This window comes from Trachymyrmex cornetzi, unplaced genomic scaffold, assembly GCF_001594075.2.
Source record: "Trachymyrmex cornetzi isolate Tcor2-1 unplaced genomic scaffold, Tcor1.1 scaffold627, whole genome shotgun sequence".
NCBI lineage: Eukaryota > Metazoa > Arthropoda > Insecta > Hymenoptera > Formicidae > Trachymyrmex > Trachymyrmex cornetzi.
In genome coordinates, this window is record NW_017299945.1 from 138,917 (window position 1) to 158,590 (window position 19,674).

Sequence of the window (19,674 nt, forward strand, 5' to 3'; positions counted from 1 at the left end):
AATAGTGTCTTAAATTAATTTATCAACTGAAAAATTAAATAATGATTAACGAGATATTTAGTACTTTTAGCCAAAGCTGTAATTAACACAAATTATTTTACGATATTAAGGAAATGTGCATGTATCTTCAAGAAACATATATAGAATATTCTATGAACCTTTATTTAAATATGAATCATTAACAGAAATAATAAAAATTGAGACATAATGTTGCAATATCAAAAATACCCCACGCGAATAATTATTAATTACGTTTAAAAGAACCTATTCAACTGCCACACGCATTGTTTTACGCACGATCAATTCCGCGTCGTTGTCCCGAACAAGCATCGCACTCGCGCGTTTGAATTGACGAAATTAACGACGAAAGATGCTATACGTTTGCGCGAGCAGCCGTGCTACGAATCGCGTGAACCCCGTAAAACAGTCACAATGCGCGGAATTTTCGATGGTATGACCTACTGCCTAAAATACGATCTCGAATGCCAAGACGGCGCATAATGAGTCAAAAATTAAATGCGTACCTGACAAATCCCGATCCAATTACTCATAGTCGTGCCTTTGTGTCCGAACGGTGAAGACGGAAAGTTCATTCGCGGCCATTGCTGGACACTTTGAAGATCCACTGGCTAGGCATCCTCCGCTTTCGTTTTCACCCTTTACTGCACCTGAAACACATTACACATTCACATGAGACTCAATATACGCACGAAAATATATATTCACATAATTTCGACGAGCCGGGTCGAAAAGAAACGCAAAATTCACCTCATTTAGTCTCCGGTATTCCGCGAACGCGACTAACTTCGCGATTCCACTGTATTCGATCATAACGAAAAGCACGAAAGAGGCGATCGAGAAAATTCGTCGACAAGATCGCAAGTAAATCCGGCTTCCACACACGTTATCTCACGCACAAACAATCCCCCGTCGCTGCCGGAAACGAATATTGCACGTAGGTACTTGTCGCGAACGCGTATTTGAACCGGTGAGAATTCAACTACGAAGACGGAAGGACGGTATGTCGCGGCGCGGCGTGGCGATCGTCTACTGCGCAAGCGACCGTGCACCGAGCCGTGCTGACCCCGTAGCGTGACGCGCATGACGTAGGCTACGTCACAGCGACGTCACTGTGACGTAGAGCTACGTCACGCGCTATGGGTTCCACACGGCTCGGATCGGAGCATTCGGACTTCGGAGCAGTGATGCACATTTGGCTCCCCGGCAACACGGAAAACCGCCCCACCACTTTGCCGCTGCGTGAGAGCGAGCGAGACAGCGAGTCACTCTGTCTCGCTCGCTCTCGCGCAGCGGCAAAGTGGTGGGGCGGGTTTTCGTGTTGCCCGGGGGCCAAATGTGCACCACTGGTTCCACACGGCTCGGATCGGAGCATTCGGACTTCGGAGTTCGGAGCACGGCCTCTTGCGCAGTAGACGATCGCCACGCCGTGACATACCGTCCTTTCGTCTTCGTAGTTGAATTCTCACCGGTTCAAATACGCGTTCGCGACAAGTACGTGCAATATTCGTTTCCGGCAGCGACGGGGGATTGTTTGTGCGTGAGATAACGTATGTGCAAGCCGGATTTACTTGCGATCTTGTCGACGAATGTTCTCGATCGCCTCTTTCGTGCTTTTCGTTGCGAGCGAGCACAGTGGAATCGCGAAGTTAGCCGCGTTCGCGGAATACCGGAGACTAAATAAGGTGAATTTTGCGTCTCTTTTCGACCCGGCTCGTCGAAATTATGTGAATATATATTTTCGTGCGTATTGAGTCTCATGTGTATATGTAATGTGTTTCAGGTGCAGTAAAGGGAGAAAACGAAATCGGAGGATGCCTAGCCAGTGGATCTTCAAAGTGTCCAGCAACGGCCGCGAATAAACTTTCCGTCTTCACCGTTCGGACACAAAGGCAAGACTGAGTAATTGGATCGGATTTGTCAGGTCCGAAATTCATTTTTGACTCGTTATGCGCCGTCTTGGCATTCGAGATCGTATTTTAGGCAGTAGGTCGTACAGTCCATCGAAAATTCCGCGCGTTATGACACTGTTGTACGGGGTTTACGCGAATCGTAGAACGACAGCTCGCGCAAACGTATAGCGTCTTTCGTCGTCAATTTCGTGAATTCAAACGCGCGAGTGCGACAAGTGTCTGCGATGCCTGTTCGGGACAACGACGCAGAATTGATCGTGAGTAAAACAATGCGTGTGGCAATTGAATTTTCTCACGATCGTGTCGATGAACGTTCGCGATCGTTGTCGAGCCCCGGGTAATTATTTATTAGAATAGCATACCCCAACTTTGTTATTACATTGTTATATCTCGGTGGAACATATTTGATATTATTTTATTATTTCAAATATTTCGTGTTAATTATTCAATGCGATGTCGAGAGGCAAGAAGTAAAAAGAGGTTTTTACTAGCGTGGTTTTTTTTTACACAATCTTTATTCAATTATTCGTACTTATTATCGTAGTACGCTTTGTTTTTGGCATCTCTGACACTTGTTCAATACTATATTACTTGCATGGTTCTTTTAAACGTAATTAATAATTATTCGCGTGGGGTATTTTTGATATTGCAACATTATGTCTCAATTTTTATTATTTCTGTTAATGATTTATATTTAAATAAAGGTTCATATTCTATACATGTTCCTTAAAGATACATGCACATTTCCTTAATATCGTAAAATAATTTGTGTTAATTACAGCTTTGGCTAAAAGTACTAAATATCTCGTTAATCATTATTTAATTTTTCAGTTGATAAATTAATTTAAGACACTATTGTTACTGCAAATTATCTGTGTTTCAGAAATTCTTTAAACTTACGTATAACGCCGATCATGGCTCGATAAAATAACATACGAATTATTAAAAATAAGAAACATAAAATAAGTTTCAGAAACTTAATTAAAATACAAAATTGTAGAAATTGGTAAAAAGCAGATACGACTTGTTTAAAATAAAAAATATAAAATAGTTTCCGGAAATTTATATAAAATATTAAATAATAAAAATAAGTCAGAAGTGTAGTTATTTCAAATAATGAATATTACTCGTATAAATAATTCTTTTAATTTTTTATTTAAATTGTATACTTTAATTTTCGTCGCTTTTGCAAGTATATAAAAATTTTTTAATGGTTCTTAAATATATCTTGACATCTTAAGAAAGTATTTGTAAAGTATTTGTAAAGTATTTGTAAAGTATATTTATAACAAATTATATATAAATTGTCATAACTAAATATAGTTACAAAATGGGACGTATGTACTTTTTCATACAAAAATGTAATGGAGATGCGAAATTAAAATTTGTTCGTTCAAGGACCCATTAAACTCTCCCTCCTATGGATAGTCGGCACGCTTCTATTATACTGTGCTTCTGTTCTGAGTATTTAGTACAGAGACGAACCACATCTACTTTCGACGATACGATTTTATCGATAGTGTCAATAAATGTATATAGTCACGTAGTTCTCAAATTGATAATGGATGTACTGGCGGTGGTGTACGGGCGATTTCGACGTAACAGGAAAAAAATCCGCATGGGCTCTCTTAGGTTTTTCTCTGACGGTTATATGGATGCGTTCATTTTGTTCACATAGAGGCGCCAGTAGATAAGTTCCATTTAAAAACGACATGTCACATCCATTGACGTCACTTCCATTGACCCTAGTAGCTGCTCGTAGCGCGTAACAACCCCAACGGTGAACGGGCTATTACATTTACCGGTTTTCAGCATGAAGATAGCTATTCATCCATTGACAGCTGATCCTACGGCAGCCTGGCATGAGTTATCTGAGCATCAGAAAGTTGTAAAAATAAATGCTAAATTGCCGACGACCGAAGCACCGAGCGACAAAGTATGTCCAACGATTTTTGACAATTCCAATCTCTATACGAAGAAATATGTTTGTGTTAACCTTAAAAGTCACCTTCACTCGTTCTATACGTTCAAAGTTGTTAATTATACGTTTGAGAGGAGAAAGCAGAATTTAAATTGTTAATTTCTTATCCGATTGTCAATATATATGCTCATTAATCGCAGGGTTAATCGTGATTTTCCATTTTAGTTGCGCGTGGTATGTATGAGCGATACACACTCGCTCACACCGTTCATAAAGTTTGACGTACCCGCGGGAGACGTCTTCATTCACGCCGGGGATTTTACGAAATGTGGTAGCTTGCAAGAGGTCATAGAATTCAATAATTGGATAGGTAAACAAAAAATTATTGTGTGTGTACACTGTAACGTTTATATGTTGAACAAGAAATACAAATGTTGAAAGACATATCTTAATTCTAGGTAATTTAACACACAAACACAAAATAGTTATAGCTGGGAATCATGAACTTAGTTTTGATCCTACATTTACACATCCATTTTCCGTGCACACCAGTGGAGATCATCAAAAACATACAGGAACCAGCATACTTGATGATATACCTACCTTGGGTATGTCCAAGGATACTCTCGCGGAAGCTATTAAAACTACTAATGTTAAAGATTATTTGACAAATTGCATATATCTTGAAGATTCTGAGATTATAGTGAATGGGATTAAGATATATGGTACTCCATGGTAAGCATTGCCATATCAATTGTATTAAATAATTTGGTTAATAAAAGTGAACATGTAATGTTTGTATTTAATTAAATAAAGATGAAGTTGAAATTAAATTGAGAGAGAGAGAGAGAGAGAGAGAGAGAGAGAGAGAGAGAGAGAGAGAGAGAATAGCTTGTATTTTTGCAAGAGCATTTTTATATTTTATGTTTGAATACTTTAAAACTAAATAATACATAAAATTTATTTGATGTGTTTCTTAAGATTAGTTGAACCATTACGATTGTAAAAAAAATAAACGCATGTCTTTTTTGAATACACTATGCGAAATATTTGTAGAAAATAATTTCAGGTATAAGAGATTCTTATTTCTGAGGGACATTTCGTTGAAACTTTAGGCAACCAGAGTTTTGTAAGTGGGCATTTAATGTGCCACGTGGAGAAGCGTGCCTCTCAAAGTGGGAAATGATTCCATCTGACACAGATATCCTGGTAACACATACTCCTCCTGTAGGTCACGGAGACCTGTGCTGTACTGGAGTACGAGCTGGATGCGTCGAATTATTGTCGACAGTGCAAAATCGCGTAAAGCCCAAATACCATGTATTTGGTCATATACACGAAGGTATTAATGATAATATATAATTGTATATATTTGTATTAATATGGGAGATATCATTTTACCCATCTTATGTATAATTTTACAGGATACGGCATATCTTCAGATGGCAAAATAATATATATTAATGCATCAACATGTGATATAAATTATTTGCCAAATAATCCACCGATAGTATTTGATATAACACTACCTTCTGGTATAAACAAATCATAAATCTTCAAACGAGATAACATAAATGAATTTGTCATGCTACTTCAGAAAGATATTTCTCACGAGCTTAAGAAAAACCATTACATGAGTGACGTATAAAATTAGATAGTAACCTCTTGCCTTAATTTTTAAATCAGGTATGTGTAAACATTTCTATTGTATAAGTATTAACTAGCATTTCTTTTTCACACGCGATTTGTAATGTCTCGATAATAATAAAAAATATAATCCAATTTGTAATCTCTTTCCTAAATAAAAATTAATTATATTGTCCATATTTCTTTTACATATAAAATTTTCATCATCTATTTTCAATAAGAGATACTCGATATTTCATTATTCTCGTTAAAATGAAAGAACGTGTTATTGAAAATATAAAATTTTAGGGGATTATATATGCTTTATGCAATTATTACTAATAAAAAAATCACTTATATTTTTTTATACATTTATTGTAATATCCACTCGAATAACAAATGGCACTATTAAGAAAAAATTTGCAATCGTCACCATAGCCGTGTCAAGCTAAATTCGCATAATTGATCGAAGGCTATTTTAAAGAATCAAATCAGAGTTCGTATCTTTATCGAACGTTGTAAATTATCTTGATTTTAATAAATTATTATCCTAAATTGTTATGCTTGCATTACAAACACTATCAGTGCCATTTTCCTATCGTGTACATCATGATCGCAACGCGTTGGACACATTTTAACTAAACTACGAAAATTTAAGCTATCTTTTACATAATGTATGAAAAATTTATATATATATATTGCAGATCTAAAGTTAGTTCATTTGATATTTTCCCTAGCAAATTATTACATGACTATTATGTGCATTAAAGACACATTTTAATCATAGTTTACAAATATTTCAATCCATTAAAAATTACTAATAGTTATTACAACAGATTGATCTGTCTATCATTTTGTGTTAAATTGAGACTGATAAAAAGAATAATGTCATAAGTTGAGCCCAAATTGCAACTTTCTTTGATTGCAACAAAATTCTTAAGTATTATACATCTCTTTTACTGTTTGGAAAAATTCGAAGAACTATTAAGTTAAAAAAAACATCTTACACACATCTAAATCTTTAATCTTCTAAAAGTTCGTGCTTTTTATATCGATTAATCGTGTATTTGCTATTAGAGATTTATGAAAAAATAGTATCATTTTAATTTGGAATTATAGGACACACAGAATATAAACCTAACTAGCAGGTAAACGAAGTAGTTTTTAACTAACAATAACAATAAACAAATGTAAAAAGAATATGCTCTTCTTACATAGTTTAAAGTAAATTACGGAAGATTTGCATCTAATATGGTACGTTTGAAAACAGGTACGATACAGATTCACCATTATGTGTCCGCCTCACTGCTTCGGCAAACATCATCGAGACATCAATACACTAAAAAAAGATAAAAGATAATCAGTCCTCTGTGTCGCGATTAAATCTGTATAACACCATTGTTACCGTTATCGCGATAAGCATTTCATGTCAGTTTCTCTAATGTAAGAAATATATTTACCTGAATCTTTGGGCAATCTTTCATGTGACCATCTTGAGGGATAGTATTAGTCACTACCACAGCCTCGAAGCAAGCATTGTTAATTCTACTAATTGCTGGCCCACTGAAGATGCCATGTGTAAGTATCGCATAAACTTTCGTGGCACCAGCTTCCAACAGCTTTTCTGCTGCGTGACAGATGGTACCACAAGTGTCAGCCATATCGTCTACAAGAATAGCAACTCTGTCTTTAACATCACCAACCAATACCATACTGGCGACTTCATTCGCTTTCTTCCTTTCTTTATGTATGAGCGCAAATTCGACATTTAATCGGTCTGCGATAGATGTGACTCTGCAAAGTAAAAATAAAATAAAAGACGATCAGTGTATTTCTTCTCGACTGAAATTTCTTTTTTATTATTATTATTAAATATTCACCTTTTGGCACCACCAGCGTCAGGGGAGACAATGATACTATTTCGCCATTCAACGATATTCTCTTTAATCCATTTGAGAACAGCAGGTTCGGCGAATAAGTTGTCTACTGGGATGTCGAAAAATCCTTGTATTTGACTAGCATGCAAGTCCATTGTGATAATGTGATCAGCACCCGCCACAGAAAGCATATTTGCTACTAATTTTGCGGAGATTGGCGCACGGCTCTGTAAAATACATTTCGATAGATCAGTTTTGAGAATTTGTACGAGTCCTTCAAGTCCATTTGCAACTGGAAATATCCTGTAATTTAAAGAAATTGCTATTAAAAAGTCCCTTAAAAACATGAAAACATTTGAGAAATAGGAAAAAACCAATTACCTTTTAAACTAAATAAAAATTTAAAAAAATATGTTAATTTATATCGCGGCTGCCTATATCGGCTTTTGGAAGATACAATATAGTTTATCAAATATCGGAGATGATTGCCAAAAAAGATTTTTTTCAGAGGGGACAAAATATGAATATAATGACTATGTACTAAAATATTACTCTTCTCTCAGTAGATATAAATATATTCATAAAAAAAATACAGGGAAACAACGTTGCAAATGCACCCCAGTTAGACTCTCAACAATTATCATAAGTAAAGCAAAATATCTAACATTATGAACGCAAAACAGAACACAATGCATCTCGGTCCTTTGCCCTTATGTAGCAAAGGATAATTTGAGATGAACAAGAGGGCAAACATTGGTGACAGATATGTAATATCTACATAGATAAGTTCACAAATGTAAAGATATATATACTCTAAAAAACAAATATGTCAATATCGCGATTCTGCATTTCTAATATTATATCTGCAAAATTATATATAAAAAAGAATTTACAGTTTGCAAATTAAAATTTATCTGTATTAGTACATTGTCTTTGATATGGAGAGATGCATTGTGCAAAAATGGATGGAATATTTTTAGTAAAACGTAGTACTTGTGTAATGAGTATATAAGGTTTTATAAAAGCTATTAATAATAATTTTTAAGTATGTACTGTCAACAATTATTGTATCGACAAGACGAGTTATCACCAAGATAACACATTGACATTCCTATGCTATTTAAGCATTAATAGGATAGGCAATATTTGATTAGTACACTTGGACAATAACACTGATTTAAGCTTCAATTAGTACCCAATGAAACATATACATGTGCGTACCCCACTATACTAATGTAATTGCCAACAACGTACTGCTATTATATTAATATTTTGCCCTCTCATTCGGATATCAATATGCTTTGACCAAATGTCTCATTCATTCATTCATTCATGGGGACACCACTTATGTTTGTATAGCAACGATATTATAAGTTTGGTTAGTCCTACAAAGAAAATTCTTGTCTGAATTCAAAAATAATATTACAAATCTCTCGAATGGTTCATCGAGTTATCATTACAAACGCTGCACTCGACAATCTCGTTGCTATTATACTCACTGTAGACAGGTCAGGCGGAATATCCTGAAAATACCCAACTAGTCAGAAACTTAAACAAATATAATAACTTTTTCCTAGCAAATATTATAGTCAATAATAATTTTTCTGATATCTTTTCATTTTCAATAGGTAATCTAAAGATATAAAGGACAAATGATATGACTGATAACTATTTAAGAAGGTGATGGAGAATTTTTAATCTTATATTGTTTCCATGCAGTCCCCAATTAATATTATTAAAAAGCGCCCATTTTTGTTGTACATGAACATATAAAAATGTAATTAGTAAATAAATATTAGTACCCATAAACTTTTAAAATAAATACAAAATAACAAAAAAATGTAAGAAATATTATTCAGAATATAGTAAGTACATATTTAATGAAAAAATTAATAAAATATAAAGTATATCAGAAATTGGTTAATGTGATTATTATTACCGTGGCAACAAAAATGTGCAAAAAACTTCCCTTGGAGAAATCTAGCACGAGTTTTGCAACAACCGTTTAGGTTATCCAACTTTTGATAACCCTACATCATTATAAATAACATGCTTGAAATGCATTTGCAGTGCTTAAAAATTCTAAAATATTTACTATTTGTTTCATTACAAACTTCCCAATTACGTCAAGTGATAAAATGTAATATATGAAAATCATAATTCTCTCTATGTGATATTATAATTATCTATAGTCTTATCTGTATTTCAAGATGATACGCATGTATTGATACTAAAAGCAATGAGTATTCAAAATGAAGCTTTATGACTAGTGAATAAACCTGATTGAATAACGAAACTTGTAGAGCTTAACTCATGCTCGATTTTTTACAAGATTTAAATGGAATAATTCACTTATAATATAAATGATATATACAATTCACTTATAGTTACGATATGAGTTTTACAAGTAAAAAATTACAAGTTTCATTTATAATTCATGCATTGCTTGCATATTAAGTATATTATCCCTATATAATTAATAATATATTTCCCTTGTATACTTCAACTATGTGCTAATTTCACCATTTGCTTCACACAATATGATATTTAAAAAAGATATTTTTTTTTATATCATACATTTCGAATATTTAAGATAAAATTTTTAAGTCATATATCATTTATATAAAAAGTATCTGTTCCTATTTCATATATATATATATATATGCACACACACAGTCCTTAAATATTTGTCATAAAGTCATAAATAGAAATAACTAGCCAATATAATTTCAGTTACTATTACAGCCCTTTTACAATAAGCCGCAAGTCAGAAGTTCTAAGCGATCTTAAGTCATAATCGGTGAAGTTGGCCAATAGCCAACTTGAACGACTTGGTTAAGACTGGTTAAGACTTCTGACGTTCTGACTTGCGGCTTATTGTAGAAAGTCTATTGGAAATTAAAATTCTCATTAATTTTGATTTTGCCTGACAGAGTAGAACATAGATATCTTCTAAAGAATGTAAAAAAAAGAATTTACAGTAATCAGCGAATGGTGAAGATCCTGTAATCTAAGTGTATTATCTGATGCAGCCCAGTAACATAAAGCCGACAGAATACAAGCATATTTCATATGACGATGAGATCAAGTTTTGCGTTCCAGAAATGATATTACTCCATTGGTCTGTTGCAAAGCTATGAAAGAATTAATAGAACAGATAAAAGGACCGCCGCAAGTTACCCTGAATTTCCACTCGTTCGACTTCATGACAATCTGATTTTTAGAGTCTCCACCATCACCGCCCTGTGAAGATATAGCACATTAAAGAAATATAGAGTTTCTTCAAGATAACGTTTTCTCCGTTATCATGCTTGTTGTTTTAACTATCAAAAACTTTAAAATAATAATTAAAAAATAAACATAAGATTTTATACAATATAAATAAAGTAGTTGAATCTGTATCATATATTGTGATTGAATATTTTTAGAAAAAAAAAAAAGAAATACTCAATTTGTAATTTAACAAAAATTTGCTACTGATGTGAAAGAAGTTTATTTAAATAAGATTTAAAAAAATGTGCTTCTCGATCAAATTAGTAAATCACAACAATCGAAAAGATTTTATCAGATCATATTACATGATGGTATAAAATTCGAATTATATATATTAAGTACATATGTCCATGAGACACGTCTAAATCCTGTTTAAAAAATTGTCATCAGTTTATACATATGTTACTTAATGTTTTTTGAAAGCCACGCCGATGAAGCATTATATAAGAGGAAAGATTAATATTCACAAGTATCTATTTATTCAGAAATAAATAGAATGTAATTATGTTAATTTTCAAAAATGTACATTAGTAATAATTAAAAAAAAAGAAGAATCATTACAGTTATGATACATATACAGTTTTACATACGTATATACAAATATATATGCCGCAATGATTATCTAGATATATGTCTCAGTTATTAGAATGTCTTAAGTATATTATAGCTATACGTTATGAGCAATGTATAAATTTTGAGGTATAAAACAGAACTGCTCTCCAACTATATATAGTTTAGTGTTTAATAGGATGCAAAATGTACTTATCATTTTATGAAAAAGTATATAATAAAGATACAATTATTAAAAATATTTTCAATAAAATCAAAATTTTTGTACAAATTTTCTACTATAAATGTATGTAAATATATATATATATATATACTATGTATCACATATTTACTTACTATTTATTTCTTACATCAATAAATTATCTCATATATTATATTATAAAGTTGCTTAGTGTTGTGTTGCTGATGCAATCTCAATGAAAATAAGCATTACCCTTAAAGAATGCTTTACAGCAGCACGTAACATGTCTACTTATTTCAACATGACACTAATTTACAGAATACAAATATATAGGAGTAAATAATGGAGCGATTATGCTATTTGTTTCGCCTACCTTGTCTTTTTTGTCCTGCCTCGCATAAGGAAAACAAGGTATCACCGCTGTTACTCGGGATGCAGAAGCAATTTTACAAGCGTTGATCATGATGAGAAGTTCCATAAGATTATCGTTCACCTCGCCGCTTCCACTTTGCACGATGTAGACATCTTCTCCACGGACGGATTCTCCTATCTCCACGCTAAACATTATTAAATCTTGCGTTATTACCTGCAATCTTACAAAAACAGTGGAATATGAATGAGATTCTCGATTAGATAATTTTTTCGATAACTAGAAAGTACAAACTAAAACTCGGAGTTAATATCTGCAAGATATCGATGCGTACTGCTTAATGTAAGCTGCGGAAAAGAAGATTTTTCTCGGCGAGATTTTTCTCGTTTATTATCATCTGCGACGTGATGGTCGTGATCTCTGCGGTGGGTGCAGGCATTTTGCGAGCTCAGAAGGAGCGAATCTGACGAGTGCACGCGGCTCCGCACATTGTATTCGTTTGGAGAAACATCGTGGCGCGGATCGACGCACGCGGCACGCGTCCATCGAGTTAGAAAAACGTAGGTTTAGAAGTGTCGTAAAGCGATCAGCGAGGTGAAGCGAGATTGGGCACGAGGGAACAGAGATAGGTAACGCGGAGGAGCGTTGTTGATAGCGTTATCCTGCGTATTGTGAAGGAATGACGCGGAGGCCGTGCGTCGCGGAGCGTTCCGGAGCGTTGCGGAGCACTGCGCGGAGGAGGAATAAGGCAGGCTAGAAGGAGAATGCGCGAAACGCGACGGCGTTCGTTTGGTTTGGTACGACGAGGTTCACCGTGTGGGAATCATCCTATCACACAGTCCACGCGCGACGACACGTGGTCTTGTGACTGACAATAAAAACGTGGTTGCGGCGTGGTAGCGACCATTACCATGTCTCGAGGTTGCTGAATTTCTTGGTGACAACCTTGCCGATGTCGATGCCGAGGCGGTCGACGATCCGCTGGGCGAGATCCGGATGCGAGGTCCCGCTGAAGACCTTGATGTTGGGCATTCTGCTCTGTAAGACTCGCGCGCGTGAGTTTTCCAAGTTTGCGCGTAACAAACTCTTGGCACGTACTGGCTGCGACACAGGCATCACTACAACAGAAAGCACCGGGGCGGTCGGCCAATCGGTGATCGCGCGCGCACCGGACGTGACGTCGCTGCATCACGCTCCGCCTACGCGCACGCCGCATGAGGGTATTGGGATTGGGACTTTGGGACTGGGTATATCTACATCTACATCTATATCCATATCTTGCAGTATTTGGCAATTAGCGCGCTGACGCAGCGGTTGAACGGAGCGGGGCTTCGTTATCACTTAACTTATAGACACTTATTCCCTCTCTCTTCATCTCACGCGGAAAATAACCATCGTTGATAAACGGTTTTATTGAAGATATGCTTACGGCCGTCTTCCAAACTGCTTGCGTAAGACCGGTATCAGACTACGCATTCAAATCGAAAATTGAGACTGAAGATTGAACTTTGATCAATCAAAACGAAAGAAGCTAAAATTTCTTTGTTCACATATCGCTCAAATATCTGAATTCTGACCTTAATCTTACAAATGTTTACCTATCGGATTGTTTTTATTCTCTATAGCAAGTATTACTTGATTAAATTTTAATTAATATTTTCTTATATAATTGTTAAAATAATATACAATATTATATATATTATTATATTTGTAAATAACTATAATAATTAACACTCAATGTGTGACATTACAACAAAATTTAAGTTACATCGAATTGACTAACTGTATTTTCTATACTGAATATTTTTTGTGAATATTTAGATTTTTAAATAAGCAAATCAATAAAGCTGTGAAAATTATATTTCACATTATTTTCGATCTTACATTAAAATCCTCAATTTGGGAGAAAATTTGGGACGCGTCTCAAAAGGAAAATGAGACGAAGAGTTTAAAAATGAGGACTGTCCCTCTTAATTCGGGACGGTTGATCACCTTACTTGACCGATTTCACGACAAGGTGGTCTCGCTCGTGCTTCCGCCAGTTCCACCAGTTCCACCCCTCGCGCTGATAAGGTACTTTAATCCGCGAGCGGAACATGTTGGTCGCATACTCGCATTCGTCGCACGTGTACACGTGCCGCCTTGTCAATCTTGTCATCCCGCGGATCGGAGAATTCGGAGATCGGGGCGCATTGGCGCAATAGTGTAAATAGCGCAATTGGGCGCAAATGGCGACACGCAGCCAGAGCCAGCGGTGAGCAGTGAGTTGAGTGAGTGGGCTCATGGGCATGGGCTGCTTGGCTTGGCTTGGCTTGGCTTGGCTTGGCGCGACGTGAATCTAGACGAAATTCAAAAGGGGCGGGCGCGGAGAGAGAGAGCGAGTGCCGAAGTGCCGACTGCCGAGTGATAGTCAACTTTTGCACATTGATGTGGCGCCGCGCCGGTGGCTACCGGTGGCGATGAGTCGAACGACAAGTCGCGTGTGTACGTGCGCGGTGGTGCGCGGCGGCGGCGTGATTTCGTAGATACTGCCGTTGCAACTGGGTTAGGCGGTTAGGGTCTAGGGACGTTAGGGACGAGTCCGGGTGAACGCGAGCGAAAACTACGGATTTGGGTGCAGGTGCACGGGATTCGTCGAGTCGCATTTCGCATTTCGCATTTCGCGACATTCACGTGGAGGACACTCTACGCGCGACGCGACGCGACGCTACGTTTACGCTACGCTACGCGACGCGACGCCGCCAACGTGCGAGGAAACGCGTCGCAGGGCACGAGCTCGCTCGTTCGTCCTCGTCCAAGTGACAATGACAACGTGCTAACCGTTTTAGGTGATTCGGGAGCCATGGCGAACATCGCGGCACAGCGAATCAAACGGGAGTTCAAAGAGGTTATAAAGAGTGAGGAGGTGAGTGAGCGGGCGGCGTAGTGTCGACTGTCGAGTCGGTCGAGTCGACGGCAGCCGGAGCAAGCCAGAGTTCGCGCGTACTGATCCTCGCGATATTACTGGATATAACGCAATCCCCGCGATCGGAGATTGCTAACACGCGGTCGTCGACGAATCCAGACGAATCCGCTCTCGGCAGGCGAAATGTGACAGGAGAGCCTGTTGCTCGTCGCGCAACTCGCAAATCGCAAATCGCAACCCAGTCCTCGACACCGTCACTCCTACCTGTATTTCCTTTCTTGTCTTTCGTCTACCTACTTTTAGAATCTAGATTCTGGAATATGCAGAGAGAAAGAGAGAGAGTGCTCAACGCACTTCTGTCAGTATCGAATGGTAACGCGTGTTGTAATGTTGCGATATGCTAATCGGCATCTCCTTGTCCTACGTCGAATGTCGGAAATTGGACAATCTAATGAAAATATTCTCGCTCGAGTATGGATGGCTCGAATCGACCGTGTACTCACCACGATGCGCGTGTGCAGGTCCGGGATCTCGGCCGCACTGGGAGGCTTTGCACTTTTTCAGATTGCTCATTTCTGCATTCCCTCGCTCGCATTTAATACGTCCGTCCCCGATAATACTTGCACGTGCTTTCGGACGGCTGATTTACGCCGAGGCGTCGCGACTAAGGCCGTATCATGATAGTTTTGTATATTTTATTATGAATTCCGTTATTGCGTGAAACGATCGAGATTTCTCTTATCATGCCTCGGATGTCATAGGACATAGGTTATGATTACATGTTTATTTTGATTATTGTACCGCGAGACTCTGATGACGCGAGTACCACACACGAATTTTACGAGGGAGCATAATTTAGCAATGTGTTTTCGTCGCTTCTATTATCTCGTCCTTTTATCTATCATCACATAACTGAAATGTTTTTCTGCCTGGGGAAACAGGGATGCGATTGAAAAACAAGTGTCGCGTACATTATCAAAACTATCTGAAATATTCCTGCGCTGCTACCATTTCTTAATGCTCAATTGTTTTCTTTGAATAAACCGCTTTGTCTTTACTTTTCTAATCATTTTTGCTATCAATTTGCTCTCCAAGGTTGCGATTTTTACAACTTGATTGTTGTGTTGCTGTATAAAAATGTCTATATGCCTTCCAAATATATATAAATAAAGTTGTAAAATATTTTTATGTCCTTGTCACAAACCCTTAATAGATTTGATTTCTAATAAATTAGTACATATTACAGTTTCGTCACAAACATATTTATTCATTAATTTGAATTTAAGTAATCTTAACACTTAAATTACAGATTTATTTTTTCTTCATAATGTAACGTATCTTACAAGTTATTTCCATTTTGCTTAATCATGTCCATATGTGTGTGTGTGTGTGTGTAGTTGTTTACAAGTTTTGATACACTGTACGTCCAAGTTGTTACATATTACACATTTATAACATATTTATAGCAACTTGGTCATCTAATACTTTATTTATTTAATGTTTGTAATAGATAGCAAAATGTGCGATTAAAGTAGAGTTGGTCAACGATAGTCTTACCGAATTAAAAGGAGAGATTGCTGGTCCACCAGACACACCATACGAAGGTGGTAACTTTGTGCTCGAGATCAAAGTTCCCGAGACGTATCCATTTAATCCTCCTAAAGTAAGTTCATAGTTTTAAGAATGTAAATGTAATACTTGTGTAGCAAGCGTAGCTTCTAAAAAATGTCTATTATCTTTCATTACAGTATAATAATATAACAAAGTTAATACTATAAATCTTATCACTTTATTGATTTTCATAAATTGACAACACACATATATTATTAATATAATATTATGTCTTCAGTATGAATTTGTATACTGTATTTTAAATACTCATAATGGATAAAATAAATTTCAAGTTTTCATAAATAAATTGTCAAGTTTTGTATTATATAAAATTTGTATTTTGCAGGTACGTTTTATAACAAAAATATGGCATCCCAATATATCTTCTGTTACTGGTGCCATATGTTTGGATATTTTAAAAGATCAATGGCATGTATTTTTATTATAATTTATTAATTAAATTATGAATATTCGTATATCTCAATATACAAAAACTTTTATTTAATACGTTTTACAACTTCTTTTACTGAATGAAAAGATATTTGTTATTTATTATTTATATACTTGATTATGTATTTACATATTTTGTAAATTTAATCTTGTGACTTTGTTGTACGTAATGTAGTTATGCATCTGTAAAATAATCTCATTTTTATTATCGTATTTAAGGGCTGCCGCAATGACTCTGCGTACGGTACTGCTATCGCTTCAAGCGTTATTATCTGCAGCAGAACCTGATGATCCTCAGGATGCGGTAGTCGCTAAACAATATAAAGAACATCCTGAATTGTTTCGTCAAACTGCCACACATTGGACATTTGTATATGCAGGTGGTACGTGTATTATTCCTGCGTATATTCGCGCATTTTATGTATGTATGTATATATATATATTTTTTTTTTATTAAAATACTGATCTATATATTGATTCTCTAGGGCCAGCGAAAATGCCCGATTTAGATGACAAGATAAGAAGATTAACAGATATGGGAATCGAAGAACATAACGCGAGAGTCGCTCTATCTTCGTATAATTGGGACTTGGAACGCGCCACCGAGCACTGCCTCTTTAGTTAGTGATAACTACATAGTTAATTTATCACATCCATTCATTTTCTGCAAAAAAATTTCCTTGTAATAATATCATGTCCGAATATTGATATCATTAATGATTTTACAATTGGAATTCTGCAATTATATTGACAATAGCTGGATGATGGAAAGAAATTATCTGAAAAGCTATCCAACATTTATCAATAGTAATCTATTTAATTTGTAACGTAAGAACATGAGGGAAAAATAATTAAAAAAAAATGGTTAGAATCAATAAGAAAAATTTTTAACATTTTCTGAGAACTATACTGTTCTGCATTACATTCTGTTCAAATTCCATTGTTGCTTAAGAAATAGCATAATTTTACAACACAGTTTAAATTGATATATTCTTGATTGTTTATTTTGTACGTAATAATTCAAGATATCACAAATTAAATGATATAAATGCATAATATCCTTTAATTCTGTGTATCACTTTCGAATTTTTATTTTATCTTTTATAATTAGCCTTTGATAATTTTAATTGCATTCTAGATTTTCAATTTGTATTTGAAATATTGAATTGCTAGTAAAATCTAATACATGTATTCATAGACTACATCTTTCAAGTATAATTTGATCCCGTTTGCAGTTTCTATAATTTATAATCTATTTTTCATATCAGTGATGCACAAATTTTCTTTATAAACTGTACATAATCTATACATTTCAAGATTACATCATTTATATTCTTAATAGAAATTACATGCTACAATAAAAATATATTTCTTTTGTTCTTTAATACAAGGTACACATCTTGTTATTACAGCTTATAAATTTTTTATAGTTTTACAATGTTAAATGTTTTTAATAAAAAAAATTATGTTAGATTTTAAATTTTGATTATTTTAACTTATATTTAAATCTATTTAATTGAAAAAAAAATTTATACTAATTTGAAATTTATCATAATTATCAAATGTAATTTGGTCATCACTGATTTATGATAAATAAAACTGTTAATATACTATATGCATATGTTCAAAAAAATTAATCTTTCATTTGAAAAAAAGGTAGAAAAAGCATAATTTATGTGAGCGAATCGCTTGTATATTATTGAAGTAAGATACGACCTGTAAAAAGATTCATATACTTGTTCGCTTTGATGTCAATATTTTATACTTGTACATTTTTAGTGTTGGTTTACAGGAAGTAAAAAACTGTTCACATCATAGATATGTATCTTTACAAGTTTATATCTTGTCTTACTTGTTTTTGTATTTGTGTTGTGCCGTGTACATTCCAGACTCAGGTGTAAATGGCATTTATTTAACGGCCTCGATTCGATTTTACATAAAAATATATAATTGGAGAGAAAGGTTCAAAACAGATTAAATTTATTCTTATAACAATCCTGTAAAACTGTGAAACAGCACAGCTGGAAAGAATGAAGATGGAAATTTAATTAGCCCATTATTTGTATAATAATGTATATGATGCAGAAATGCACATAGCTTTTTGTACAATCAAATGTTAAATCATATGCGTTACATAGTGAAAGGATGAATATTGAATTATAGTTTCATCAGTTTGTAATGTTAATTTTTTCATAAATCAAGTTTAAAAAAGTGATAACTAGATCAATAACTGTAAAAATTGTTTTGCTTTATTTTATTCTTTTAAATATTTAGCTCACGTGTATTATCCTACATATGAGTTTGTTTATGGATGTGGTTGTAGTTCCAACATCCTCTTTGATGTTTTAATTGCTGTAATGTTTAATAATCATGAAAAAATAAATAATTCTTTTTTCATTGTTCCGACTGGATTCTAATCTCTCTGTATACAGATTTGTTCCTTATATTTTTCTCAGAAATATATAAAAAACATTCTTTTATTCATTAGTACATAAATTTTTATGTTATTTTATTTGTTAATAAGTATTTAATACAGATTTTCTTTTTTACTGTCACTTAATAATTATGCAAATTATCCCAAAGCTGGCCAAACATAAATTTCTCGCTAAATTTCTTGTACTACATATACAAAAACAATACCAAAAAATATTTGTAAAATCAACTAATGCGATAAGTTGCTGAAAATGTTTTTTTCTGTTAAAAGTACTATTAAACTTAAATCTCAATTGTACTATGTACAAATATGACTTGATATTATAAACTATCGAAATAAATCAGTAGCAATAATTACTGAATTCTCTCGGTAATTATAGTTAGGTACGGCGTGTGGATAACAAAAATGATAACACAGAAAATACAATATAGAAAATAGCTATGCCTTTTAGGCTGTATTCGTATTTCTTATTTAAAAGAGAAAAAAAAAGATTGATTTATTCACTATATTTATATTTGTTGTTTT

At 34.7% G+C, this 19,674-nt stretch overlaps 3 protein-coding genes across 7 annotated transcripts; 2 read left to right on the forward strand and 1 right to left on the reverse strand.

The window, feature by feature from the left end:
* The first annotated feature begins 3,335 nt into the window (after positions 1-3,335).
* On the forward strand, positions 3,336-5,659 carry LOC108766814 (metallophosphoesterase domain-containing protein 1). The gene is made up of 5 exons (XM_018516332.1): positions 3,336-3,867; positions 4,078-4,222; positions 4,311-4,587; positions 4,968-5,194; positions 5,277-5,659. Exons 1-5 carry the CDS (start codon positions 3,745-3,747, stop codon positions 5,402-5,404), a joined length of 900 nt encoding a protein of 299 aa, XP_018371834.1. The 5' UTR covers positions 3,336-3,744; the 3' UTR covers positions 5,405-5,659.
* A 180-nt stretch (positions 5,660-5,839) lies between these two features.
* Positions 5,840-15,271, reverse strand: Prps (phosphoribosyl pyrophosphate synthetase). Of its 4 annotated transcripts, none has more exons than XM_018516329.1 (7): positions 15,158-15,248; positions 12,660-12,867; positions 11,753-11,936; positions 8,855-8,878; positions 7,359-7,582; positions 6,939-7,272; positions 5,840-6,817 (listed from the first exon to the last, which is right to left on the reverse strand). In XM_018516329.1, exons 1-7 carry the CDS (start codon positions 15,225-15,227, stop codon positions 6,725-6,727), a joined length of 1,137 nt encoding a protein of 378 aa, XP_018371831.1. In that variant the 5' UTR covers positions 15,228-15,248; the 3' UTR covers positions 5,840-6,724. The 4 variants fall into 4 exon arrangements, with proteins under 4 accessions (XP_018371831.1, XP_018371830.1, XP_018371833.1 ...); XM_018516328.1 differs by lacking the exon at positions 8,855-8,878 and adding an exon at positions 10,536-10,598; XM_018516331.1 differs by lacking the exons at positions 8,855-8,878; positions 12,660-12,867 and adding an exon at positions 10,536-10,598 and having other exon boundaries at positions 15,158-15,271.
* Positions 14,043-17,714, forward strand: Ubc4 (ubiquitin conjugating enzyme 4). Of its 2 annotated transcripts, none has more exons than XM_018516333.1 (5): positions 14,043-14,654; positions 16,165-16,317; positions 16,612-16,694; positions 16,935-17,098; positions 17,201-17,706. In XM_018516333.1, exons 1-5 carry the CDS (start codon positions 14,592-14,594, stop codon positions 17,338-17,340), a joined length of 603 nt encoding a protein of 200 aa, XP_018371835.1. In that variant the 5' UTR covers positions 14,043-14,591; the 3' UTR covers positions 17,341-17,706. The 2 variants fall into 2 exon arrangements, with proteins under 2 accessions (XP_018371835.1, XP_018371836.1); XM_018516334.1 differs by lacking the exon at positions 14,043-14,654 and adding an exon at positions 15,578-15,621 and having other exon boundaries at positions 17,201-17,714.
* Positions 17,715-19,674: the final 1,960 nt, after the last annotated feature.